At 55.4% G+C, this 27,290-nt stretch overlaps 1 protein-coding gene and 1 long non-coding RNA gene across 2 annotated transcripts in view; both read left to right on the forward strand.

Moving 5' to 3' along the window:
- The window catches only part of LOC132334576 (serine/threonine-protein kinase pim-1-like), a 160,764-nt gene extending 153,549 nt beyond the window's left edge, over positions 1 to 7,215 (forward strand). Inside the window, exons 3-7 of the mRNA XM_059860681.1 lie at positions 4,901 to 5,274; positions 5,389 to 5,439; positions 5,644 to 6,010; positions 6,637 to 6,816; positions 7,072 to 7,215. Coding sequence (XP_059716664.1) covers positions 4,901 to 5,274; positions 5,389 to 5,439; positions 5,644 to 6,010; positions 6,637 to 6,816; positions 7,072 to 7,178 — 1,079 coding nt within the window. The 3' untranslated portion in view covers positions 7,179 to 7,215. The remainder of the gene's footprint in view (positions 1 to 4,900; positions 5,275 to 5,388; positions 5,440 to 5,643; positions 6,011 to 6,636; positions 6,817 to 7,071) is intronic.
- A 1,134-nt stretch (positions 7,216 to 8,349) lies between these two features.
- Positions 8,350 to 9,118, forward strand: LOC132335042 (uncharacterized). The gene is made up of 2 exons (XR_009488578.1): positions 8,350 to 8,610; positions 8,896 to 9,118. It is a non-coding gene; the product is annotated as an uncharacterized LOC132335042 (long non-coding RNA).
- The last annotated feature ends 18,172 nt before the right edge of the window (positions 9,119 to 27,290 follow it).

The following is a 27,290-nucleotide window of genomic DNA, read 5'->3' on the forward strand; positions in this document are numbered from 1 at the left end:
AAGGAATTTTGGAGGCAATTCCCAATTCAGGCTATGGACACCTGGACTGGAAAGATGGGTTTTCCATGGAAAGAAAAGCACAGCCCTTCAGTGTTTTCAGGGTAGATGAGACGTGGCCCACCCAGATGCCAAAGACCATCCAGATCTGTCTGTTTCATATGGAACAATCTTTGGATTTTATCATATATGGAGGTAGAATCCCAGTTTTACCATTAACCCCTGGAGGAGGAGGAGAGTTCTTTCCCACAGGAAGGAATGCACGGAACTCCAGGGCTAGAGGAGAAGCAACCCTCAACATGCCAAGGTCAGCTGAACCAGTCAGGTGGCCACAGGGAGGCCAAGCCAGCCAGACCTGTTCCATGTTCTTGGATTCTTTGGGACATGCAGGATCACAATTGCCCCTTGGTTCCATGAGGCCCCGTAGTATCACAAGAGATCTTTGTTTCCAGGAGACCCAGCAATACCACCAGGATCTCCTCGGCTCTGCAGTGGCACAATGGCTCCTTGCTTCCATGAGACCCTGCAGTGCCAAAATGGTTTCCTTGGTTCCATGGGACTGTGCAGAGTGCCACAATGGCCCCTTGGTTCTATTGGGCTCCCCAAAATCACAATGGACCCTTGGTTCCACAGGGCATGGCTGTGTCACACTGGCCCCTTGGTTCCATAGGGACCCATAGTGTCACACTGGCCCCTTGGTGCCATGGGGACCCATAGTGTCACAATGGCCCCTTGGTGCCATGGGGACTCAGAGTGCCAGAATGGTCTCATTGCTTCCATGAGTCCCTGCAGTGTCACAAAGAGCTCCTTGGTTCCACAAGGCCCTGCAGAGCCCCTTGATTCAACAAGGCCTCAAAGTGCCAGAATGGTCTCCAGGACTCCATGATGCCCCACAGTGTCACAAGGACACCTTGGCTCCATGAAACCCTGAAATAGGGAATGGCCCCTTGATTCCATTGGGCTCCTCCCTGTCACACAAGTTCTTAGTTCCACCGCACCCTGTAGTGTCACAATGGTCTCCTTGGTTCCACAGAGTCAGAATCTCTCTGTGGTCTCACGGAGCCCCACTATGATCCCCTTGATTCCATGAGGCCCCGCCGTGCTACAATGACCCTTAGGTTAAATGGCCCCTTGGTTCCAGTGAGTCCTGAAGTGTCATAATGGTCTCCATGGTTCCATGAGGCCCCAGAATGTCACAATGGACTTTTGGTTCCTTGAGCTTTCGTCCAGCCAACAGCAGTGTCCTTGGCTCCACAGTGTCACAAGGGACCCTTTGTTCCATGAGGTTCAGTAGAGTGAGATGGACACCTTGATTCCATGAGGTTCTGTAATGTCCCAATGGACTCCTTGGTTCCACGGCCCTGCTGTCCAGAATTGCCCCTTGGTTCCACGAGGTTCTGAACTGTCAGCAGGAATCACCTTGGTTCTGCAGTGTCATAACCAACCCTTGGTTCCATGAGGTGCCAGGCCTCCCACAGCCTCTCAGAGACCCTTCTCCCCCTCACAGCCCCTCACAGCCCCAGGCCTGGGGCTCCTCCCAAAGGAGAAGGGGTCGGGCCCTGCTTGTTCTCCTTTTATTTCAGTCCCCTCACAGCCACGAGTGAAGAAAGGCTGAAATGGAGCCTTTCCCCAGCGTTTCCCTCGGGGTTCATTGCGGGCTGAAGCTCTGGGCTGGCGCTGGCCCGAGCGCCACCATCCCTGCAGCCGCCAGGCCTTTGCTGTCCCCCCGTGTCCGTTCCCTGTCCCCGAGTCCCGCCCGGCTCTGGCAGCAGCAGCAGCCGCAGCGCAGGGGGCGCCGGCCCGGCCCAGCCGGGGCTCCCAGCCAGGAGCAGCAGCAGCGCCGGCCCCTTCCCGCCTGCTCCTGCCTCGGCTCCCGAGGGCTTTTTCCAGCTCAGTTCTGGAGTAGAGCAGCAATCACCCACACCCAGCCCTGACTGCGCAGGGCCCGCCTGTGCTGCCCTGACCCAGCCCTCAGAGAAAGAAAGGATCGGGTTCCAGCGCTGTTTTCAGCACTGCTTTACTCACCCTGAGGTGACAGCAGGAGGCTGCTGCTGCCTTTGCCTTGGCAATTGGAGATCATGGCTGCTCTTGCCGCTTGAAATTTATCTGTAAAACTGCAATTGCCTTTTTTGATCAGTGCTACCCAGAGTGCTTTCGTGACAATGAATGTGGGAATCCTTAAAATCAGAGGATTTTGGGAAAGCTGCAAAAGGCAGGCCTCAGAGACAGCAGAACTGTGATTAAAGCTAAGCTGTAACCATGAGATAGGGCAGCAGAAAAGTTAAATAAGAAGTGGGAAAGTAAGGACAAATAGAACAATAGTTTGTGTACTAAGGCTTGGCTAGAAAAACTCCCTAAGCTGCAGAAAAGTATATCTAGCCTGATATTAGGAAGTACTGAGCTTAATAAATGAGCTCTGAACATTGTGGCTCACAAGCAGGTATTGTATTCGAAATAATCAGGCATTGTTTTAACCGAAGGTACGTGTGCTTATAATGGTTGGATAGAACTACTGTCAATATGCTTTACTTTGCGTGATTGGTCAAAAAACTTATAAAGTAAGTTCTCTGTCTGCTGCCGAGGACACAAACTGCCGGCATCTTCCCATTGTCATAACCATGTAATGAGACTGATGCTGGAAAATAAACACCTCAAGACACATACCTCAGCAGTCCGGTCCTGCTTGTGATTTTGTACATAGACCCCCGGCCGGCAATAGGTGAACTCAGGCTTTTGGTCACAGGCATCATGATTAGCAGATCTTGAAATCCCCTAAAGTCCCTGAGCACTAAGTCAAGGAGAATTAAAGCCACACAGACCACATTTGCAGTGCTCAAACACGGCCCTGTTGCTGCTGCTGCTGAAATAAAATCACAGAAATTGCCTCTCGAGTGTCAAATCAAATGAAAAAATCCACCAGGAGAAAGAGAAACCAGAACTTCTTGACCCGCTCCATTTTTCTTCTGAGCAGCAGCAGCAGCAAGTGGAGATGCGCAGAGGTATTTCCAGCTGCTGCTGATCCCAGCTGGAGCCCAGCCTGCTGCCCAGTCCCAGCGGGAAGCTGAGCCCAGCCCGGGGAGCTCCCGCAGTGTCGGGAGCTCAGCGCACGCGGGGCCAGGCCCAGAGCCCCGGGCACGGCCGCCCATTGCGGGGCAGCGGCGCAGACGGAATGTCCTGCGGCCCAAACCTCCTGCTGCTGCCACACAGTGCCAGCGCTCTCCCCCTCCTCCTCCTCTCCCAGCACGGCACAAATTCCAGCTCGGAGGAGGCTTCCCCAGAGAGGGCTCAGGCTCCTGCTTCAGCCTCAGGGTCCCTGCAGAGGAACAGGGCATCTTTCAGGCACTTCCACAAGCTCAGGGCTGCCATTTCATGGGCAATCTGGGATGAAAATGGACTTGTTAGGAAGCACAAAAGCAGAGGGAATTGATCAGAAATTATTAGGGATAAAATGACCCTTCTTAGAGACAAAGTTCGCAAAGTCATTCCATGCATTTTTCCTTTTCAAATTCTTCCAGTCATCTCCTGACAGGTCCAGCATGTTCTGGTACTTTTCATGAACTGACTGTACTCTTGATTCATATCAATGCATGAGATGTAGAAGCATCTGAACTGAACACTGAAACAAACTCCCTCTGTCAGCCCATTTTCATCTTCTAGCTCACTTTCCGTATGTCCACGGGCATGTTGGAATGATTATCCCACAGCTCTCCATTTCTGGCTGCAGGCTCTGGAGATTCTTTCTCTGCATTCAGTCAGGTTTGCATTCCCTAACAATTCCTGGTAGCCCATCATGTTTTCTTAAGGTAGAACAGTAACATTGAAAACCTCACCAATGGCACAACTGCCCAGCCCACAAGGAGAACAAAGAACAAGCTGTCAAGTTCTTCAAATATTTGTCCTGCTTTGCTGCAAGAGTCGTGCTGCACGCACGGTGTGCAAAGCCAAGAGGAGCTGCAGTTGGTGGCACATCTTGTGACAGAAGCTGCACCTCGTTCTCCAGGAAAGATTCTTGGAAAGAGCAAAGAGGACTGAGGAGCAGATGATGGGAAAACTGAAAGAGCTTTTAAGAAATTCAAAGAAAACAGAAAGAAACCATCTGAGATGTTTTACTCGATTTATTTTTATGCTCCTCTTTTCCATCTTGCACTACTTCTCCATCCATTAATTCCAAATGGATCTCACTTCTAAGCTCAATGACTTGGCAAGTTGTAGACACTGTCAAATACCATGAGCTACACCCAGTTTGCCTTCCCCTGGTTTTCTCTGGAAAGCAATGCTGGAGAGGTAAGTGCAGTGCCTGGGTCACGTACAAATTCTGCATTCAGGGAATGCACTCTGATAGTGTTTGACCCTCAGCAGGGACAATGCACAGCAGGGACCGAGGGAATTCCTGTGCCGCTGTGCAGGAGTGCAGACTCTGGGTCTTGGCTGAACACGGCCAAGTTCCCGTGTTTGGACAGGCTCAGGGGCTGCCCCCGGGGAGCGTGGGGCTTGGCGCGGGGGCGAGTGGGCAACGGACAAACGGACACGGGGACAAACGGCCCCAGCGCTTCAGTTGCAGCGGCAGCAGCGAAAGCAGCAGCGAAAGCAGCGACTTTGCCGAGCCCCTCTTGCTTGTCCTCTCCCTCTCCCGCAGTCCCGCTTGTCCCGCAGTCCCGCTTGTCTCTCCCTCTCCCGGTCTCCCTTTCCCGGGGTCCCCTCCTCTCCCAGTCTCTCCCCATGCCCGGTCGGGCCATGCCCCCCGCCTGCCCCCGGCCCGGGGCGGGGCTGCTCCGTCCCCGGCCCCGGGCGTCCCGCCCCGGTCTCGCCTCCGGCCGGCTCTGGTCGTACTGGCGGTGGCGCTGCTGGGCGGGCATCAGTGCCTGGGGCTGGGGCGGCATCGCCTCCCTTTGGCTCCGCCTGGCCCGAGCCCGGCTCCGGCCACGGCCCCGGCCCCGGCCCCTCCCGGGGCCCGTGGAGGACACAGGCGGCGCGGCCGCTCCCGCCGCCTCCGCTGCCGCTTGCCCGGCCCGAGCTCCGCCACTCGGCAGCGCGGCCGCCGGCCCCGAGCCGCCGCTGTCCCGCTGCAGGGAGCGAACGCCTGGGGATGGCCGGCCCAGGGCGCTTGAGGGGCGCTCGGGGGCCGTTGCCGGCCCCGGGCCGAGCGCTGACAGCCGCGTCCCGCCGGCAGGGAAGGCGCAGCAGGGCCTGAAGGAGCAGTACCGGCTGGGCTCGCTGCTGGGGCGCGGCGGCATCGGCAGCGTCTTCGCGGCCACGCGGCTCTCGGACGGCGCCCCGGTGAGCGGCGGGCGCCGGAGGAGGAGGAGGAGGGGGCGGAGGAGGAGGAGGGCGGAGGATGGGGCTGAGCAAGGCGGGCGGCGAACTCAGCCTGCTGCTGCCCTTGGCTTTCAGGTGGCCATCAAAAGGGTGCCACGGGAGCGCGTCCGGCACTGGGGCGAGCTGGTGAGTGAGCGGGGCCAGCGGCAGCAGCCGGGCCGTGCCGGGCGGGGATGAGCCGAGGCCCGGCAGGGTGGAAGCCTCCAGGACGCCTTGAGGGAGAGCGGGCGTGGGGCCAGCGCAGGGCACAGAGCATCCCAGGCTGGCTGAGGGCTTCCTGAGCCCCGGCACGGCATCAGCCCCACTGACGGCATCGTGCTCCTCCCGCAGCCCGACGGCACCAGCGCACCCCTGGAGATCGTGCTGCTGGCCAAGGTGTCCACTGGCTTCCCTGGTGTGGTCCAGCTGCTGGAGTGGCTTGAGCTCCCCAACGACGTCTTGATGGTGCTGGAGCGCCCGGAGCGGTGTCAGGACCTGCAGCATTTCATTCGGGCACGGGGCTTCCTGCCCGAGGAGGTGGCGTGGGAGCTGTTCCGCCAGGTGCTGGAGGCTGTGCAGCACTGCACCAGCTGCGGGGTCCTGCACAGGGACATCAAACCAGAGAACATCCTGGTTGACCTGGCCACCGGGCAGGCCAAATTGATTGACTTTGGCTGTGGCACCTACCTGCAGGACACAGCCTACACTCACTTTGCAGGTGAGCCCACACAGGGTGTGCTCCTGGTCCCAGCATCTCATGGCCCAACATCTCAGAGCCCAAGCTGGGTGTGGCAGTGGGGATTCTCTCTTCTGCAGCCCTTCATGGCACTGAGACTTCAGCCAAGCTGCTTTTGAGCAGGGCTGGGTGTGGAGCCAGCTTCCAGCCCTCCTGGCAGCCTTTGCCCACCACTCTGCCCAGGACTGGGGCTGGGGCAGCCAGCCCAGCAAAAACACCCGTGGGTGGGGGTAGCCGAGAGGGGGGGTCGGAACCAGTGCCCCAGCCAGTTTGGTGTGCAGGTGAGAAAGGGCTTGGACTGCTCCACTCGCCTGCTTTGTTTTGGGTTCATAATGTTTTTTGGAGCAATGCAGGCAGGGAGGATGCAGGCATGGATTTTCCCCCAGCACTGAGTGGTTTCTTCCTTGTTATGGTGGGGCCTTGCCAGGGCTTCCACTGCCCTCTTCCAACCCCAGTGGCTTCTTTTCCAACCCCAAGTCTGTACACAAGTCCCAGGTGCTGGTGAGAGGGCAGTGCGTCACACCCCCTGTGCCACTGGAGCAGGGATGCTGGGGCCAGACTCTGGGAGCAGCAGCATCCCCCTGATGAACTCCATCTGTATTCCATAGGAACACGGTCATACAGCCCCCCGGAATGGACCCACTTTGGCTGGTACTATGGCAGGCCAGCTACCATCTGGTCCCTGGGCATCCTGCTGCACCAGATGGTCTGTGGGGAGCACCCTTTCAGGAGGGGCCAGAACATCAGCTGGGACCATCAGCTCTCGCTGCCACAAGGGCTCTCTCAAGGTGGATCCTCATCTCTGGGCACGGGGGAATACCAGTGCTGGGAGACAGCAGCAGGCTTGTGAGCATCCCGCTCTGGCAGCTGCTGAGGAGGTGGCACATGTCCTGCTCTCCTGCTCTCCTCCAAACCAGGGAATGGATGGGAAAGCTTAGGCCCAGCTCTGAGCACATCCAGCATGGCCTGGGCACGGGAATAGTGGGGCAAAGCCAACAGGAGCCTTCTCCAACTGACGGGCGGTTGGTGGTTTCTCTGCCCAGAGTGCCAAGATCTGATCAGGCGGTGTTTATCCATGCTGGACTTGGAAAGACCCTCATTAGAAGAGCTGCTCTGTCATCCTTGGATGCAGGATATTCATCTGCCCTAGAAGAAGGGAGAGAGCCACAGACACACTGTGATGCAGGGCCCTGGTAAGTTACAGCCCGGCCAACCTGCCCGGCAGCAGCGCCGCAGCCCCACAGCAGCTGCAGAGGAGCCCCATCCAGAGGCACCTCGGAGCCCTCAGCAATCCAGCCAGCAGCACACGGGCAGGAGGACACAGATGGCGCTTCCTGCCTGGGACAGGGCTTGTGGCCATCTCCAGGCACCGCTCTCACAGGGATCTCTGCAGCTCCAGCCTCTGCCAACCCGCTCTGTTGGCAGCACAAAGGCTTCAGCAGAACTACCAAAGGCCAAGGGGCTTCTGGCCATTTTCCCTGCAATGCCTTGGCAATGCCACACATGCCTTGGCAGTCAGAAGCAAAGGAAGCCAGACTTTTTTGTCCTGCCCGTGTCACTGCCCAGGGCTCATCAGATGGGAACACAGAGCCCTTGTGCTGGAGCTGAGCTGCTCTGCCCAGCACTGGTGGCCACCATCCGAGCTGGTTTTGCTTGTCCTGGTTCCCTGACAGCTGGGGCCTTGGGCAGAACCTGAGAGCCTGGTCTCACCCCAGGGAAGGAGAAGGAGCCCCTGGAGAAGCTGTACCAGGTGGGACTGCTGCTGCTGGAGACAGCGAGGATGACATCAAGGATGGCAACCTCTTCCTGGACCTGGCCACTGGCCAGCTGAAGATGATGGACCTTGATTGTGGCACCTTCTTCAAAGCCAGGCTCCACAGCAAATTTACAGATGAGTCCACACGCAGGGGGATGCTCCCACATTTGGGCATTGCACAGCCTGGCTGGGAACCAAAGGTTCCCCCTTTGCTGGGGCAGATGCAGCTGATCCTTCAGTCGCCTGCCCAGCTGGTTTTGGCAGGGCTGGGGGGATGGGCTGGGCTGGGTACGAAATGGGAGTGGGCTCCTGGCCCTGCCAACAGCCCCCAGCCCCCACCGTGCCCCGGGCTGGGGCTGGGGCAGCCAGCCTGACACAAACAAATCCCATGGTGGGAGCAGAGGTGGGACTCCAGAACCTGTGCTGCGGCTGCTTTGCTGTGCAGGCAAGGAAGGGCTTGGGCTGCTCCACTGCCCTTGTTTGCTTTGGGATCAGCGTTATTGTGGGGGGCAGTGCAGGGGGGAAGGGAGAAAGCCTGGGCTTCCCTTCCCCGTGTCTGGGTTTTTCCTTGCATGCAGGGGTTGGGCCTTCCTCAAGGCCCTGGCAGAGATAAGATTTTTTTACCTTTTTTCTTGTTTCCCCTTTTTGTCTGTAATCTATTTTCAATAATTTGTTGTTTGTTTTTCTAGATGAAGCCTTATAGGTTGGGTCCAGTCTGGATCAGGAAGTGCTTGGGACCAGCTGCAGTGTGGATGGGCCGTGCCCTTGGAGAAGGCTGAGGACATCGTTTGGGACCAGCTTTTCTTCCAGCAGGGGAGGGCGTGAGGTGGGTCCCTGTCTGCCTGGCATGGTGGGATCAGAGCTTCTGGGAGATGGCAGCGAGCACAGGAGCCTCCTGCTCTGGGCAGCTGCTGAGGAGGTGGATGTGCCCTGGCTGGCTGCAGGCTGGGCACACGTCCTGCCCTCCTGCCCTGCTGCCAAAAGCAGCAGTGATGGGCAGCTCTGGGCACCGCTCTGAGCACGGCCAGCATGGCCTGGGCACCGTGGGCGGCTGGGACAAGGGCACAGGAGCCTTCAGCTGACGGGCGGTTTCTGCTTTCTCTCCTTGCAGCCGGGCTCTGCGGGTGCTGAGGCTGCTCTGGGCTCTGCCAGGGCTCTGCTGGAGCTCAGCACCAGGCTGGAATCAGCCAAAGAAGAAATGGTGTGACCTGCAGCACAGACTTGCTTGAGCATTTTGGCAGCACAGCTCAAGTTTGCAGAGTGTACACCTCCATGGGAAAAGATGACACCCCCCAAAAAATAAATTTGTTCAATAACTTCTGAAATGAAATCAATCTGGAATGCCCCAAAATGACATTTCTCAGCTTGCTCAAGCTGTAGCTCAGCACTTCTCTGAACAGTTCTCTCCCCATCTGCCTCTTACTACTGCTCCCTCTTTTCCCTCGGTGAGTTCCCAGCCCATTGCAGCCTGTATCACACTGTTGCCTTCCTTGGTGCCCCTCACCACGAGGAAGGCTGAGCCCCAGGCTTAGGGATGCATCCTGTCACTGGCTGAGGAGCAGCAATGTCTCAGAGGTCCCATGGGATTTTGGTGTCATTGAGAGCCACTCTCCAGCCCTCAGCTCTGCTCACTGCTGAGCTCCCACTCCCTTTCCCTTGTCCTTCCTGCAGGATGAGCTCTCTGAATCCCCTTGAGCCTCTCCACCCTTCCCAGCCAACACACCCACCTCAGTAAGGCCGAAGCTGAAGCTGCTCTGTCTCCTCTGGTGTACAGGGTGATCTTGACCCCCAATGAGTTGCAGCTGGACCAGTTGCTGAAGATTGGAGGTGGGCCTGATCTTGACAGGCCACACCTGCAACCAACAAGAACTAGTGATATATAAGAGTAAGGGAAGAGGACTGATACGAGTCAGATTACTCCTGCAAGGATCTGGAACAGTCAGTGTGTAGAGGAACTGCCTGTGAGGAACATCAAGAAGGTATGAAGCTCTGACAATACGAAATCCTTGCGCTATGATGACGCTAGAATTTGTGTTATCTAAGACAACACTCTGGCACACCATCCAGTCCCCTGTGCAGGGAGCCCCAGCCCCAGAGCACAGCACACAACAGTGCAGTCGAGGCTGGAACAGCTGCCCGACAGGCCTGGCTTGGCTCTTTGTGGCAAGGGAATGCTCCCTGTTTCCAGCTGTCCCTGCAGGATGGCCCCAGGGCAGAGCCCAGCCGGGCTCCCACTGCAGCCCCTGGAGCTTGGGGCAGACAGTGCTCCCAGAGCTGAGGTTCCTGGGGAGCACCCGGAGCTGTGCCTTGCACTCTGCTGCCATGTGTCCCAGTGCAGGCTGGCTAGTGCTGTGTGAATGCACCAGCCCCTGGTTTGACTGACAGGGGCCTTGCCCAGTCACATCTCTGCCAACGCTGCAGCATTTCACTGGGCAGAACCTGACAAGGCATAGAGAGCAGAGCAATGAAATTATCCAGACTGGGTTTTTCAAAGGCCCTTTAGAAGGAAGGGCTTGAGAATAAATGCTCTCTGTTTGCCACATGAACATTGGGGAGAGTTAGTGTCTTTGTCTTCAACCCACTCCCCCTCCAGCCAACGTTACAGCCACCCACTCCCTCACACATCCCCCTCATGCCTTCCCACTGCTGTGTCCTGTCAGGGCTTCTGCAGCCCCTCGTCCCTTCTTGGCCCCGTCCCCTCAGGGTCTCCCCCATCCCAGCCAACCTGCCCGGCAGCAGCGCCGCAGCCCCACAGCAGCTGCAGACGAGCCCCATCCTGAGGCACCTCGGAGCCCTCAGCAATCCAGCCAGCAGCACACGGGCAGGAGGACACAGATGGCGCTTCCTGCCTGGGACAGGGCTTGTGGCCATCTCCAGGCACTGCTCTCACAGGGATCTCTGCAGCTCCAGCCCCTGCCCACCCGCTCTGTTGGCAGCACAAAGGCTTCAGCAGAACTACCAAAGGCCAAGGGGCTTCTGGCCATTTTCCCTGCAACACAGCATGCTGGGACAGCTTGCTGAGCCCAAGCACCCTTTTTCCCCTCTTCCCCTATGCCCTGCAGACCCTGGGAAGCAAAAGAAAGCTCCCGGGAGTCTGTGTATTATAACACATTCTATATTCATATACTAAAGAAAAAACAAAAATAAAAGAACAATCATAAAGAAAGAGAATATTTCCGCTGGCTTAGGTGGCCCCAGCAGACAGAGCCTCTGGGCTCAGCTCTCTGCAGATCTCCAGCAGCGCAGCCAGCCGAGCCCCGACAGACGAGGCCGTGTCCTCCATGCCCTGCAGAGCTGATCCTGCAGCCTCTGGAAGACGGAAGATCGCTCACTCTGGAGTGCCTGGAGGACATTCAGTGTATGAAGTGCCATGTGTGACGTGGCACTGCTGGTGTCCTCTGTCAGGTGTTCAAGGGCTGAAAGAGAGAGGAACAGAGCCACGGTCAGATCCCGAACCTGAGAGAACCCGAGGAGAGTCCCCTGCCAGGGCCATTCCAGCCGGCTCTAGCCATGGCCAGGAGGGAGCAGGGACCAATGGGACCAGCCCGAAGCTCCTGGCCACGAATCCCCCTTGTGGCCCTGAAATCTTTGTGTGCTCTGCCCATGCCGCCCCTCGTCCGCAAAGGGAGCAGAGCCCTCTGCAGCCGGGGCAGGGCTTGCAGCTCCCCCTGTCAGCCCCTGCTGTCCGCACGCTGCCCTCACTCACCCTTGCAGATGAGCCGGAGCTCTTCCTTCTTCCCCCTCAGGTGCCGCCCGGCCATCCCTGGGAACACAGAGCCTGTCACAGCCCCAGCGGCACAGCTCCCTGCCAGCGGTGCTGCTGGCACTGTGGCCACACGGCCTGCTGGCCCGGCAGGGCTCAGCCCGGCCCCTGCTGCACGCGGCCGCCCCAGGGCACGGCTGAGAGAGGGCGGCAGCAGCGCCGGGGCCAGGCGGGGCTCGATGGTGCCGGGCCCGGGTGGCGCTGCCGGGGCAGCAGGTGGGGCTGGGGCCGAGCTGTGGCAGGGCCGGGAGGGAGCCCGGGCTTGTGGCTCACCAATGAACCTGATGGCCACCACTTGCAGGGACTCCTGTGGGCTCTGCAGGTAGGGCAGGGCCCGGCGCAGGTGCTCGGCTGCTCTGCTCCCGTGGTCTGCCAGCTGGAGAGAGCGGCAGGAGGGAAGGGTTGGCGCGAGCTCAGCCTCTCAGCCGGGCGCTGCCTGCGCCCAGCCCCAGCCTCCCCTGCCTGCACAGCCCTGAGGCGCGGCCAGCAGCTGCTGGTGCCGGGCTCTGGAGGGGCAGAGGGCCGGCTGCTGCCCGGGGAGCCGCGGTGCCGGCCCGCCCCACAGCTCCACTGGGCCAGGGCTCCATCGGAGCCCGGCTCAGGCCCACAGGAGCCTGGAGAAGAGCCCGCACAGCCTCTGGGTGCAGCAGCGGGCAGGGGCACAGCTACCAGCCCCGCACTCTGAGCACCGCCCTCGGGGGCCTTCTCCAGGCTGAGGCTGGGGCTTGCAGGCCATCCTTACCAGGCACTTGGTGAACTTCCACGGCTTCTGGTTCTTCACCAGTCTTTCAAGATCCCTCCTCTTCAGGAACTTGACCACACAAAGCAGCGTTTCCTGAGAAGCCTGGAGAGCAGCAGAGATGCGGAGATGGCCCCACAGCCCAGGGCGCAGGACTCACGTCCCTGTGCCAAGGCCTGGAGGAGGCTGCAGCCCGGCAGGCGCCAGGGCAGGAGGCAGCCGAGCCCCCTGCCAGGGGGACAGCAGCAACACACGAGTCCTCACCTGTGCCACACGCCGATTCTCATCATGGCAGTGGAAGAAGAGTGGCAGCAGGCTCTGGCGCAGGGGTGTCTTCAGGGCCTTTTTTTTCTTTTCCAGTGGAAGAGTCACCAAGGTTCTGAAGAGCAGTATGGAGAGCAGCTGCACCTGGCTATTATTCTGTATTGAAGGAAGAAAAGAAGACCTTAGCATTGGTTGCATGGGGCTCAGCTTGGCCCAGGCCTGCAAATCCACAAGGCACAGTGCCAGGGAAGCACCCAGTGGCCGTGGCTGGGGGCAGCGAGCCTTACGTGGTCAAAGAGTGGCAGGAGTGCCTCAAGCAGCTGCAGTGTGATGGGGCTGGGCATCAGCATGTCATTGTCCAAGATGATAAAGCTGAGAAGCATGACTGTCATGCTAACTATCTCTCCATCTGCGTCCCACAGGAGCTCCACAAGACTTTCAGTCAGGCTCCACATTTTTTCGGTCTGTGCGGAACACAAGTTTGTGAAACGCCATCCTGCTGCTGCAGGGCCCAGAGGCCAAAGGCCTGTCCTGAAGCACTCGGGCAGCTGAACTGGGAGGCAGGAGAGCTGGGAGCAACTGCCGCAGCACCCAAAGCTCAGCCAAGCCCAAGGGACTGCATTCCCCAGCTCAGCCTCTGCTGCTGCCCCCTTCTCACCATTGAGGGCTCCTCAATGAGCTCCAGAAGGGCCCTGAGCGCCAGGCGACGCCTCTCCCTGCACTCGCTCTGCAGCTGCCTTGACAAGATTTCCAGGACTCTGTTAGCACCGCGTTCACTCAGGTCCAGGAACTCGAGGACCTGAAAGGCACAGGGCAGTGAGAGGGGGACCCGGCCGGCAGGAGCCCAGAACCGCACAGGGCTGGGCCCAGGCAGCAGCACAGGGTGCGGGCACCGTCCCAGGCAGCTGTGGCTCCGAGAGGGCAGAGAGCTGGGAGGCAGCTGAGCGAGGCAGTGCTGGCCATCAGGCTCACCTCCACAAGGAACGCCAGGGCAGGCAGCTCCCAGCGTGGCTCCCGTGTGCTGAGCAGCCGGAGCAGGTAGCGAGCGATCCGGGAACACAAGGGGATGGAGACACAGCACATCTCCCTGGCAGGAGAAAAAGGAACCAAGACTGTGAGCCAGGGGGACAAATGTTTCCCAGGACTGACTCACAGAGGTCTGGTCTTTCCCCAGCATCCTACAAGTGCACCTGGGATATTTCGGAGGTGGCTCCTTTTGTCCACCCTCCTCTCCCAGCCTTTTCCAGTCTGCTTGGCCGTCCCTCAGTGACAAGGCCCTCTGGGCTACAACCGGGGGACTGTGTTGGAAACCCAGGGAACAGAGCACAAATGTCAGAGGCAGTGGGGAGAAGGGGGTCTCACCTGGCCAGCAGACCCACGGCATAGTGGTGGGTGTCAGCACACAGCAGCATGTCCCAGCCACCCCTGCGTTCCACTGCCACCACCACATCCTCCTGCTGCATTCGGCAGAGCAGGGACTTCAGAGTCTGCACTGCAAACCTGCGTGCAGAGCAAAGCCCACGTCACGCTGGGAGCACTGGCTCCTGCCCAGGGTCGTGGCAGGGACAGGAGGACTGGGATGAGCACCTGCTGGGGCTGGTGGCAAGGCCATGTTGCTCCTGGCATCCTTTCCAGAAGGTATCGACCTCCTCTGGCACATCCAGAGTGCTGAAGAACACTTGGAAGAGCAGATGCACAAAGAGGCGGGGGAAATACACCGTCACCATATGTGGGACACAGGGCACCTGGAGGATCTTCCACATCACCACAGCTGCCTGCAAAGGACAAAGCCCCCCAAGACAGCCCTCAGTGCTGAGGTGTCCGTGTGGCAGAGCCTGAGCAGGGGAGGGAGAGGCCAGGAGAGAGGCAGGGGGAGCACGGGGCCTGGTGCCCCTGAAGCTGCTCCTGGGCCAGGTTTCAGCCCAGTCCCTGAGGCAGGGAGATGCAGTGGGGGAAGGAAGATGGAGAGCTGCTGGAGAGGTGGCCGTGGGGCCAGCAAAGGCCAGTTGCAGAAACTCACAGCCAGGGCAAAGACACCCGTTTTGTCCCCATCCGAGGTGCACGTGCTGTGCTCTGGCCAGCTCCCCAGCACATCCAGGAGTATCAGCAGCACCGGCTCCGCAGTCCTGGGCGAGCACATGATGCTCTTCCACATGGTCAAAGCAGCTCTGTGGGGTTAGAGCTCTGTCTCAGGGGGCTCTCAGACACAGCATCAGGGCCTGGGCAGCAGTGGGGATCTGAGCTGGCTTCCAGCTCTGCCTCTGCCCACTGGCCCTCACCAGCAGCACCCAGGCAGCCCAGCCCTATGGGGACAGTCCCCTGAGGGGTGGCAAGGGAGCATTGGCAGCAGGCTCGGGGGCTGACGTGCAAGGGCTGGCAAAGAGAGCAGCCAGAGGGCCCTGGAACTCTCTGTTGGTCAGACACCTGCAACAGGCTGTACAGGCTGATGGGCTGGGGAGCCGTGAGCCCTCTGGGCAGGTGGGCCCCATACCTGTCACAGGATGGGGACACACGCAGGAGCGTCATGACTACGTCAGCGGGCTGTGCTTCAGTGAGATCCAGCAGGGTCCTGTTCAGCCTGTGCTCAGCAAACTGATTGGCCAGGAGCCACTGGTGGATGTACCTGACCAGGGCGGGCACCTGGAAAGGGCACAGGGTGACTTGGAAAGCTGCCAGAGGGAGGAATGTCCCCAGCTTCCCCAGAGAAGTGCTGCCCTTCCCACCACACTGCCATGTGGCCTCAAAGGTTTCCAGTGACCAGAAGGCGTGGCTTGGGAGGCCAAGCAATTCCTGGGAGGATCAAACCCTGGCTACAGGCTGCTTACTTGCTTTGGACTGGAAAAGCCCTCCTCTACGAGCATATCCAGCAGGGCAGCACTGGTCTTGGTTTGGAAGATGTGCGAATATGCTCTGAGCCCAGTGCCCATGGGGCTGGTCTCTTCTTCCCGAATTCTCTTCAGGAGTTTGCAAACCAGCTGTAGGAGAAGGGCAGGAAGCCAGGGATTTTGCACGGAATGCTCCAAGCACTGTGACAGCAGGCCCAGCCCAGGTGGGGATGGCTGCAGGTACCTGTGCTGTTCTGTGGAAGAGGCCACGGGCGGGGTCCTGCTCTTGTGTGCGCTCCAGGGCTGCACCTGGCAAAGAGGGAGCACAGCCAGAGCTGAGGGGCTGCGGGAGAGGCAGGAGAACACAGCCCTGCCCTGTGCTTCCCAGGCAGGGACAGCCCTGGGATGCCCCAGGGGATGGAGCACAGCCCTGCGGGGTGTCTGCCTGGCCCCTATTCCTTCATGTCCATGGGCATGGCCCATGGGATGGGATGGGATGGGATGGGATGGGATGGGATGGGATGGGATGGGATGGGATGGGATGGGATGGGATGGGATGGGATGGGATGGGATGGGATGGGATGGGATGGGATGGGATGGGATGGGATGGGATGGGATGGGATGGGATGGCGCAGTGCCCAGCTGGCTGCAGGCACCAACTCTGTGGCCCAGCTCTACCACTCACCACCACTCAACAGCTCCAGCTCTTCAGTCTCCTGTGCGGGGGCAGGTCCAGGACCTTCTTCCTCTTCTTCCCCCCAGGCCAGCTTGGGCCCTCTTGTGGCTCTCTGCTCCATGTCTTGCAGGAGAGATGCCTTGGAAAAGCTCCGAGTCAGCAAGTCCTACAGTCGTGCCTGGAAGGCACCTTCGAGAGAGAAGCCTCGGGAAGGCTACAGGACAGCAAGTCCTGCACTCTGGTCTCGAGGGCTCCTGCCACAAGGACAGGAGACTCCTGTCAAGGATTGTGGTGTGGCCTCAAGGGCACTGGCAGCAGAGATTGGAGATGCCTCCGGGGCACCAAGTCCCACGCTCTGCCCTCAAGGGCACCTGCAGAAGAGGAGCCTCGGGAAGGCCACAGGTCAGCAAGTCCTGTGGTCTGGCCTCGAGGTCAGCTGCAGGAACAATGCCTCGGAAAGGCTCTGGGTCAGACACGATCGAACGCGCTGTGCGGGGGCTCCTCACGGCACCGCTCTGTGCTGTCCTGTCCCGTTGCCTGCTCCGAGCACTGTGGCCTGCTCTTGTCACCACCAGCTCCTATGTCACCATGTGTCACAAAGAGGCCTTGGACACCCCTTCTGTGCCATGGTTACCATGCTGCACCGTGTCACAAAGGGCCCCTGCACACACTGCCCCCTGCCATGGGGCTGCCCCCAGCTGAACCAAAGTGGCCCAGGCTGGAAGGAATCTCTCACCCCAAGTGTTTAAGGCAGCCCGACAGGGTCTTTAGGGACAGCTCAGACCATCAGCAAACGCTGCCCTGCTCTCTGGGCTCAGGGCAGCAGAAGGAGACCCCAGGGCTGCCGAGGCAGCCGCTCTGGGAAGGGCACGGGGCCTTCCACAGAAGCTGGCACGGCCTCCTTGGGACACGTCCCAGCGGGTGGCCATCCTAAACCTGTGGGTGTGACATGGACAGGGAACGTGTGGGCCAGGGCACGAATGCTGCTCTAACCCCTGGGCCTGGGGAGCACTGACATCAGCAGGTGTGGCAGAGTCCCTGCCCAAGCAGACCTGCCACCCCCCGAGCCCTGGCAGCGCTGGTGCCCATCTCCTGTCCCAGAGACCTGTGCCCCCGGGGGGCTTCTGTGCCAGAGGGAGCCAAAGCCCACCTGCATTGGGGGCTGTGCTCCTTCCTGCAGGGGCTGTTGGCAGGAGCACCTGGAGCAAATGCTGGCAACACTTGGTCTCGGTCAGAAGCTCTCACTCCATGCTGAAATTATTTTCTATTGAAGTAATTTCCTTTAGCACAGAAACACCTTAGTGGTGAAGGCACAGAAGAATCTGGCGTTTAAGACTCCTCACTTCAGGAAAGCTTTACTTCCCATTGCTCAACTCAAGGAGTTCCAAAAAGTTGCAAACTTCCCAAATTCATTGGGATGGCCTGAAAAGGTGAAGAGTTGGAATTTTGCTTCCCATCTCAAAGCAGCAACTCATTTGCCCTAATGTGACCCACTGAGAGTCACTTTACAGAACATAACACTACACAGAGGCAAAAAAAAAGGCCATTCTTTGGTTTGCAAATGGTTTTCTATGAAGAGATGATAATATCCTAATTCTCTTAAGGAATAAAAGCTGTCCAGAAATGAAAGTCCACTCAGTGTTGCAAAAGTAGCCCAAACAAATGAGTAGATGGCAAAAGGGCTAATCCTCCCCCTGGTACAGATATCTAAGTGGCCAGTAAAGTACAGCTCTCCCTTCTTGTTCCCTGCAGGAGAATCAGGACCATGACCAGGAAGAGTCACAGATATTCTTTCTGCCCTCTGTAAGCAAAGCTGTGCCAAACCACAGATGCTGCCTTCAAACTGACTCAAATTCCAGCCTAGACCTCTCACCTTCCAGACAACTCCTTCCCCAACACTTCACCAACACCAACCCTCCCAAACTCCCACCCAGAAGCCCTCAACATCCCACCAGGACCCCCAGCTGTCCCCGTCCCTCTGCAGAGCTTTCCCACCCTCCTGCAGACGCCCTGGTTCCCTGCAAGTGCCGTGGGATGGCACTCAGGGGGATCTGCCCCAAGGCCTTCCCTGGTGGCAAGCTCAGGCTGCCAGGCCTGGGGTTCCTGGATCACCCTTCCCAGCGAGCCTTCCTGTGCACGGCTGTTCCATTTGCACCTTTGTGCCCAGCTCGGACTTCTCCACTCAACCAGGGCTGCTGGGAAAGGATCCAGAGCAGCCTGACAAGCTCTTTTCTCCAGCTCCCTCCTAACTCTCTGGGGAGGTAGAACATCCCACAGGAAAGCAACTGGTGCCACAAGGAGCAGGCGGCCTCAGGCACCTTTGGCAATGAAACAAGGATTTGTTTGACATAAGTAAGCACAGGCAATTCACATTAGTCAACAAGTACTTAGCACAGACAGACATAAGTACTTAGCACCAGTTAGCATAAGAAAAACCTAACTTGACATGAGAGTGACTTGACAAAAAGCTTTAGACATAGTCTGCCAGAAGAACTAAGGGCAAGTATGGAATCAGCCCTGTGCAGGGAAGCCATGAGGAAGACTTTGTGCTGCTTTGGGGCATCGAGATTGCTCCTGGCCAGTGCCTGGACATCAGCTTCAAGTCTAGGAATCTGACACAATGTATTTCTAACCCCCTGCCTATCGAATCACCACAGCAGTGTAAAGATGGATGGTACGTTTGATACAATTCCTACATACTGAAATTTCCACTGAAATTTCTAAGTGGCAGAGAAATATTTTAGTGGGGTGCAGACTCCTGCCCTCCTGCCAGGTCAGTAAAAGGGCTTTTGGCAGACAATGCATTTGTCTGCCGATTTCTCTGAATTAGGGAAAGCCCTCAGGACTGCTATATCCTGAGGGAACACCCTTGGCCTTGACCTGTAGGCACCTGCACAAGATTAAAATCAGCTGTCTCAGCTCCCAGGAGCTCTCTTGGCCAGCATCCTGACATGGATGCGGGGCTGCTGCGAGGCACTGCTGGGACCCAGCAGGACAGGACCGGCTGTCTCATGTCCAGGTAGCACCCCTGACACAGACAGCGTCATCCCAAAACCCGACAAACGCTCACGTGTCAGCAGAGGGGAGCAAGGAGCACTGGGCTCCTCTCCAGGTATCTCAGCTGGGCTGGCTCCACAACACACCCCCATTTGAAGGCCTGCTGATGCCCAGCTGCCAGAAATGCCTACCTTGTTCTCTCCAAGATGCACAGGGAGAGCCAATGAGCAGGACGCCTGGAGAGGCAAACCTTCCAAGCCTTTTCTGAGGCCAGGGACACACCAAGATCAGCCAAGGCTCTCCACACTGCCTGGCCCACCCAGCCCAGCTCTGTGCTGGCCCTGGGCCACAGCAGCTTCCACCAAGTAGGAGGCAAATGCATATTGCTAAGAGTTGAAACACAGCAGACAGGGAAGATGTGAAAAGTGTGTCTGTAAAGGCCTTTTAATTCCCAGCTCTCAAAGAGAGCTCTGGGGCTCGTGGCTGGACAGAGATGCCCCTGCTCACACCTCTGTCCAAAGAGGGGGAACACACCCTGCTGCAGGTGTTTGGGTTGGTCTCTGCAGGTCCAGGTGGATGCCAAACCTGCTCCTCACAGCCTTCTCCCTTGCCCTGCCCCTCTGCCAAGTGCAACGGGCCTCAAGGACTGCAAGGAGCACAGAGAGCCAAAGTAGGACACTTGCACCTACCTCACTGGGAGCTCCCTGGGAAGCAATTTCCTTGAGAAGCAAGCCCCTTTCCTCCAAAGGCATTTCCCCAAATGTGTAGCTTTTCTGGGGAACACCAAAACACTCTTAAGAAAAGCTGGCAAGGCTGAATGACTTCAGGTCCTTTCAGGACAGGCACTCCAGCTCTAGCTCCTATTCCCCCAAGTGTGTTTCCAGGTGGAGGTTCAGAGGTGCAGCCCCAGGCCCCTACAAACACAAGGTGCCCGCTGCCTCTTCACCTGCCTCAACTCCTGCCTGCGCTCACGGCAGGAAAACCAGGCTGTTCCCAGCCAGAGCCCAGAGCCCTGTCCCCACAGGACGCTCTTGCCAGAACCTTCCAGAACTCTCTGCTGTGCACGCAGCGCTTTTCATGCCCGCTCCCAACATGCTTTGGAATGCAGAGCACACCCTGGCTGGCTCTGCCACCAGCACGCCCCAAACACAGGTGGAGGAAGAAGCAGCAGGGGTTGTTTTGCGGCCATGCCCAAGAGAAACTGGAAAGGTGCCCTCGCTCTGGTCTCACTTGGTTGGCTTTCTGACTGGGTCTGAGCCTGGGGCTGCCATTCCTCGGTTCTGGGGACCAGAACCACACCCGGGATCCCAGCACTGCCAGGCAGCACTCCAGGCACTGGCACGGTCATGTGTCTGAGTCTCGGGCACTGTGCTGCTGCTTCATTTGCTCTTAGGCACACCCAAAGCTCTCTGTCGAGCCCAGATGGTCTCTGGTTCTGCCCTCTTCCTGATCCTGTGCAGGGATGGAGCAATGCTATGCTTTCAGGAAGCTGTTCTTGAAAAGGTTCCAGCATTCCAAGCTCCTTTGCCCTCTGTAGATGCTTGCCATGGAATGCCTCACAGCTGGGTTCCGAGCATCCTCAGCTTGGCTCTTCCAAAGTCCAGGGGCTCCAGGGTGCTCAGCAAGGTCTGTACCTCCACAACGTCATGGAAATGGATCTTCAGCACAGGGAACTTTCCAGCCTGATCTGCCCTCATTCCTCTGTGTCTGTGCACAAAACACGGCATGAAAGAGAATGGCAGGAGGGGCTTGTGTGTCCCAGGGCCCCAGATTAGCATCACTCCAGTTCCACAGAGATGCAGGTAAAGCAAAGAAGCCAAACAGTTTATTAATGGAAGGTGAAGCAAAGGGATGAGCTGGGAGGGAAGAAAGGGGATGTGCAGGTGTGGAAGCGCTCTGCAGCCACGGGATGGAGGTTTGCTGGCCAGCACACTCTTGGTGGCTGAGGGCACACACGAGAGTGGCCGCCCCCTGATCTCTGCTGAGACCGTCTAGGGTGGCGGTAATTGCTACGGCGTGGGTGACAGCAGGAGCATGGCATGAGAAATCAGAGGCGAAGGAAACAAGGAAGGATCACTCGTCTGAGTTTCTGAGGAACGTTTATTTCTGAAAGGGGTCCAGTGCAAGTGACAAAGAAAATGGGTCTGACTAGCATTTTTAAAGAGGGGATGGTACAAGGGGTGGCTACAACTCTCACCCAATGAGGGGATCTTAGGGGAGGAACAGATCACTTAGCAACTCCAATAAGGATCATTCAGGGGAGGGAAGAAGCCTCACAAACCAATCAACCATCGAGACATAGCTAACTGACACAGAACATTTGAGACTACAAGGGGAGTGACTATGGAGACTGACAAGAGTAAGGGGTAGTACAACTGAGATTGACAAGGGCTTCTAAGGGAAAGAGGGGGGAGCAGGGAGACTGACACACCGAGGGGCAGACAAGTGGTGGGAAAACTTTGTGGTAAACAACTTAGGACTGAACCATTAGGGGGAACAAAATGAGGTACATGGGAGAAACCATTATAGCAGACTAACATAGGAAATCTAACTTTTATATTAAAACTACTGTAAAACACCAACTACCATGTTAGCGTTCAGGAACACATAATCACGAGAAATGATTATATGCAGGTGCTTTTGTTGAAGAGCTCTGGGTGTCAGGGGTAAAGACCCAAATCTGACTCCGACATAGGTTCGGGATGGATATGCTTTTTTATTCTATCGTTATATAACTTTAATGTTAATTATTAAACATACATTGTTCTATAGTATACATAGATTTCAGCCAAGCATGGCCACCTTAGACTAGGAACATACAGTTTCTCAGTGTTCTTCTTATGATTATACAATAACTATTTTAACCACTAAACAATCATTTAAGCTAGCAATTATACTACTTACGCAGGTAAAAAAAAAAGGCTTAACATTTCAGAGTTTATCTTAGCATTTTCCAGGGCGCCACTATCACATGGAATCTCATGGAACCAGGTGTCCATGTTGACAGAACCAGGCCTCATGGAACACAGGAGACTATTGTTACCCAAGGGAATCCCATGGAACCAGGTGTCCATCGTGACAGAGCCAGGCCTGATGGAACGCAGGAGAAAATTGTTACCGAAGGGAATCCCATGAAACCAGGTGTCCATGGTGACAGAGCCAGGCCTCATGGAACACTTGAGAACATTGTTACCCAATGGAATCCCATGGAGCCAGGTGTCCATGGTGACAAAGCCAGGCCTCATGGAACACTGGAGAACATTGTTACCCAAGGAAATCCCATGGAACCAGGTGTCCATGGCGACATAGACAGGCTAATGGAACCTAATGGAACACTGGAGAACTTTGTTACCGCATAGAATGTCATGGAACCAGGTGTCCATGGTGACAGGGCCAGGCCTCATGGAACACTGAAGAACATTGTTACCCCATGGAATCTCATGGAAACAGGTGTCTATGGGGACAGAGGCAGGCCTGATGGAACACTGGAGAACATTGTTACCCCAGGGAATCTCATGGAACCAGGTGTCCATGGTGACAGAGCCAGGCCACATGGAACACTGGAGAACATTGATACCTCATGGAATCTCATGGAACCAGGTGTCCATGGTGACAGAGCCAGGCCTGATGGAACACTGGAGAACATTGTTACCCCACAGAATCTCATGGAACCAGGTGTCCATGGTGACAGAGCCAGGCCACATGGAACACTGGAGAACATTGATACCTCATGGAATCTCATGGAACCAGGTGTCCATGGTGACAGAGCCAGGCCTGATTGAACACAGGAGAACATTGCTAGCCCATGGAATCTCATGGAACCAGGTGTCCATGGTGAAAGAGCCAAATTAAATGAACCTAAGGAAACACAGGAGAACATTGTTACCCCATGGAATCTCATGGAACCAGGTGTCCTTCGTGACAGAGCCATGCCTCATGTAACACAGGAAAACATTGTTACCCAATGGAATCCCATGGAAACAGGTGTACATGGTGACAGAGCCAGGCCTCATGAGACACTGGAGACTATTGTTACCCAAGGGAATTCCATGGAACCAGGTGTCCATGGTGACGGAACCAGGCTAATGGAACCTAATGGAACACCGGAGAACTTTTTTACGCCATGGAATCTCATGGAACCAGGTATCCATGGTGAAACCGTCAGGCCTGATGGAACATAATGGAACAAAGGAGAACATTGTTAGCCCATGGAATCTCATGGAACCAGGTGTCCATGGTGACAGAGCCAGGCCTGATGGAACCTAATGGAACACTAGCGATCATTGTTACCCAATGGAATCTCATGGAACCAGGTGTCCATGGTGACAGAGCCAGGCCTGATGGAACACTGGAGAACATTGTTACCCCATGGAATCTTATGGAACCCAGTGTCCATGGTGACAGAGTCAGGCCTGATGGAACACTGAAGACTATTGTTACCCAAGGGAATCCCATGGAACCAGGTGTGCATGGTGACAGAGCCAGTCTTATGGAACCTAATGGAACACAGGAGAACACTGTTACCCCATGGAATCTCATGGAACCAGGTGTGCATGGTGACTGAGTCAGGCCTCATAGAAAACTGTAGAACATTGTTACCCCATGGAATCTCATTGAACCAGTTGTCCATGTTGACAAAGCCAGGTTAATGGATCCTAATGGAACACAGAAGAACATTGTTACCCAAGGGAATTTCATGGAACCATGTGTCCATGGTGACAGAACCAGGCCTCATGTTACACTGGAGAACATTGTTAACATAGGGAATCTCATGGAACCAGGTGTCCATGGTGACAGAGCCAGGCCTGATGGAACACTGGAGAACATTGTTACCCCAATGGTATCTCATGGAACCATGTGTTCATCCTGATATAGCCAGGCTAAAGGAACCTAATGGAACCCAGGAGAACATTGTTAGCCCATGGAATCTCATGGAACCATGTGTCCATGGTAACAGTGCCAGGTTTCATGGAACACTGGAGACTATTGTTACCGAAGGGAATCCCAAGGAACCAGGTGTCGATGGTGACAGAGCAAGGCTAATGGAAACTAATGGAACACAGGAGAACATTGTTACCCCATGGTATCTCGTGGAACCAGGTGTGCATGGTGACTGAGTCAGGCCTGATTGAACACGGGAGAACTTTGTTACACCATGGAATCTCATGGAACCAGGTGTCCATGGTGACAGAGCCAGGCCTCATGGAACACAGGAGACTATTGTTACCCAAGGAAATCCCATGGAACCAGGTGTCCATGGTGACAGAGCCAGGCCTGATGGAACACTGGAGAACATTGTTACCCCACAGAATCTCATGGAACCAGGTGTCCATGGTGACAGAGCCAGGCCACATGGAACACTGGAGAACATTGATACCTCATGGAATCTCATGGAATCAGGTGTCCTTGGTGACAGAGCCAGGCCTGATGGAACGCTGGAGAGCAATGTTAACCAAGGAAATCTCATGGAACCAGGTGTCCATGGTGACAGAGCCAGGCCTGATGGAACACTGGAGAACATTGTTACCCCATGGAATCTCATGGAACCAGGTGTCCATGGTGACAGAGCCAGGCCTGATTGAACACAGGAGAACATTGCTAGCCCATGGAATCTCATGGTACCAGGTGTCCATGGTGAAAGAGCCAAATTAAATGAACCTAAGGAAACACAGGAGAACATTGTTACCCCATGGAATCTCATGGAACCAGGTGTCCATGGTGTGCGATCCAGGCCGCATGGAACACTGGAGAACATTGTTACCCAACGGAATCTCATGGAACCAGGTGTCCTTCGTGACAGAGCCATGCCTCATGTAACACAGGAAAACATTGTTACCCAATGGAATCCCATGGAAACAGGTGTACATGGTGTCATCACCAGGCTAATGGAACCAAATGGAACACAGGAGAACATTGTTACTCCATGGAATCTCATGGAACCAGGCGTCCATGGTGACAGAGCCAGGCCTCATGAGACACTGGAGATTATTGTTACCCAAGGGAATTCCATGGAACCAGGTGTCCATGGTGACAGAGCTGGTCCTGATGGAACACTGGAAAACCTTTTTACCCAAAGTAATCCCATGGATCCAGGTGTCCATGGTGCGAGAGCCAGGCTAATAGAATCTAATGGAACACTGGAGAATATTTTTACCCCATGGAATTTCATGGAACCAGGTGTCCATTGTGACCAATCCGGGCGACATGGAACACAGGAGATCATTGTTAACTCATGGAATCCCATGGAACCAGGTGTACATGGTGACAGAGCCAGGCCTCAAGGAACACTGGAGAACATTGTTACCCCAATGGAATCTCATGGATCCCGGTGTCCATGGTGACAGAGGCAGGCCTGATGGAACCTAATGGAACACTGGAGAACATTGTTACCCAATGGAATCTCATGGAAGCACATGTCCATGGTCACAGAGCCAGGCCTCATGGAACACTGGAGAAAATTTTTACCCCATGGAATCTCATGGAACCAGGTGTCCATGGTACAGAGCCAGGCCTGATGGAACCTAATGGAACACTGGAGAACATTGTTACCCCATGGAATCCCATGGAACCAGGTGTCCATGGTGACAGATCCAGGCCTGATGGAACACTGGAGACTATTGTTACCCAAGGGAATCCCATGTAACCAGGTGTCCATGGTGACAGAGCCAGGCTAATAGAACCTAATGGAACACAGGAGCACATTGTTAGCCCATGGAATCACATGGAACCAGGTGTCCATGGTGACAGAGCCAGGCCTGATGGAACCCAGAGAACACTGGTACCCAAGGGAATCCCATGAAAACAGGGGTCCGTGGTGACAGAGCCATGGTAATTGAACCTAATGGAACACAGGAGAACATTGTTACCCCATGGAATCTCATGGAACCAGGTGTCCATTGTGAATGAGCCAGTCCTCATGGAACACAGGGGAACATTATTAGGCCATGGAATCCCATGGAACCAGGTGTCTATGGCGACAGTGCCAGGCCACATGGAACACTGGAGAACATTGTTACTCCATGTGTTAGCGTTCAGGAACACGTAATCACGAGAAATGATTATATGCAGTCGCTTTTATTGAAGAGCTCTGGCTGTCACGGGTAAAGACCCAAATCTGACTCCGACATAGGTTCGGGATGGATATGCTTTTATATTCTATCGTTATATAACTTTCATATTAATTATTAAACTTACATTGTTCTATAGTATACATAGATTTCAGCCAAGCATGGCCACCTTAGACTAGGAACATACAGTTTCTCAGTGTTCTTCTTATGATTATACAGTAATTATTTTAACCACTAAACAATCATTTCAGCTAGCAATTATACTACTTACACAGGTAAAACACAAGGCTTAACATTTCAGAGTTTATCTTAGCATTTTCCAGGGCACCACTATCATTATTCCCCCTTTGAAAGCATTTTCACTTCACTATAGGTGTAAATGTTTTCACTTGATACAGTCCTTTACTTCTCAATTTATGTTTGATGTTCTTCAAATCCAGGGTTGATGCAAAAGTTGTCGTGGATTCTATTATGGGCTGGAGAACTAGAAGATAGTGGATGTAGATCTCGTGTCAGTGCCTTTATTATTTTCTGGTTCCAGGACGTTTTCTTCTGTATTTCTCTCCTTAAAATGCTGTAAACTAACCAAATTGCTAAGAGTACAATTAGTAAGATTATCACACTCTCAATGACAGATTTAATCCATGAACTCACATTCCACCCTAACCCTTTAAAGATTTTTCCTATCTAGCTTGTAGTCAAATCTTTTTGCTCTTCTTGTGCCTCATGCTCTATTTGTTTCAACTGATTGATGTCATATTCTACATCTGCAGTTACATTTGGGATGTGAATGCAGCAATGATCAACTCGTCCCTTTAAAAATCCACATACTCCATGCTCCTTCAGGAGTAACAAATCTAAGGCTAATCGATTTTGCAAAGTCATTTTTGTGGTGGTTTGTAATTGTACGTTTAATTCTTTAAATCTTTCTCTGGTGATTTTTGCTAGTCTATCTACTTGGCCTGTAAGTTTGTACAGCATCTCTCTATTCTGATAGTTTGCTATAGGACCGAGTAAAGACTCTAGGGCCCACCCAAGTTTCACTCCACTAGAGGGTTCTTGCCAAGTATCATCTGGATTTTTGTTGTCTAGAACTTCTCATCTTGCTCTTATCTGCAGAAGTTCATGTTTTCCATTAAATGGGGACTTTTTCCAAATTGGACATAAGGTTGGGA

Source organism: Haemorhous mexicanus, chromosome 16 (genome assembly GCF_027477595.1).
Source record: "Haemorhous mexicanus isolate bHaeMex1 chromosome 16, bHaeMex1.pri, whole genome shotgun sequence".
Classification (NCBI taxonomy): Eukaryota; Metazoa; Chordata; class Aves; order Passeriformes; family Fringillidae; genus Haemorhous; species Haemorhous mexicanus.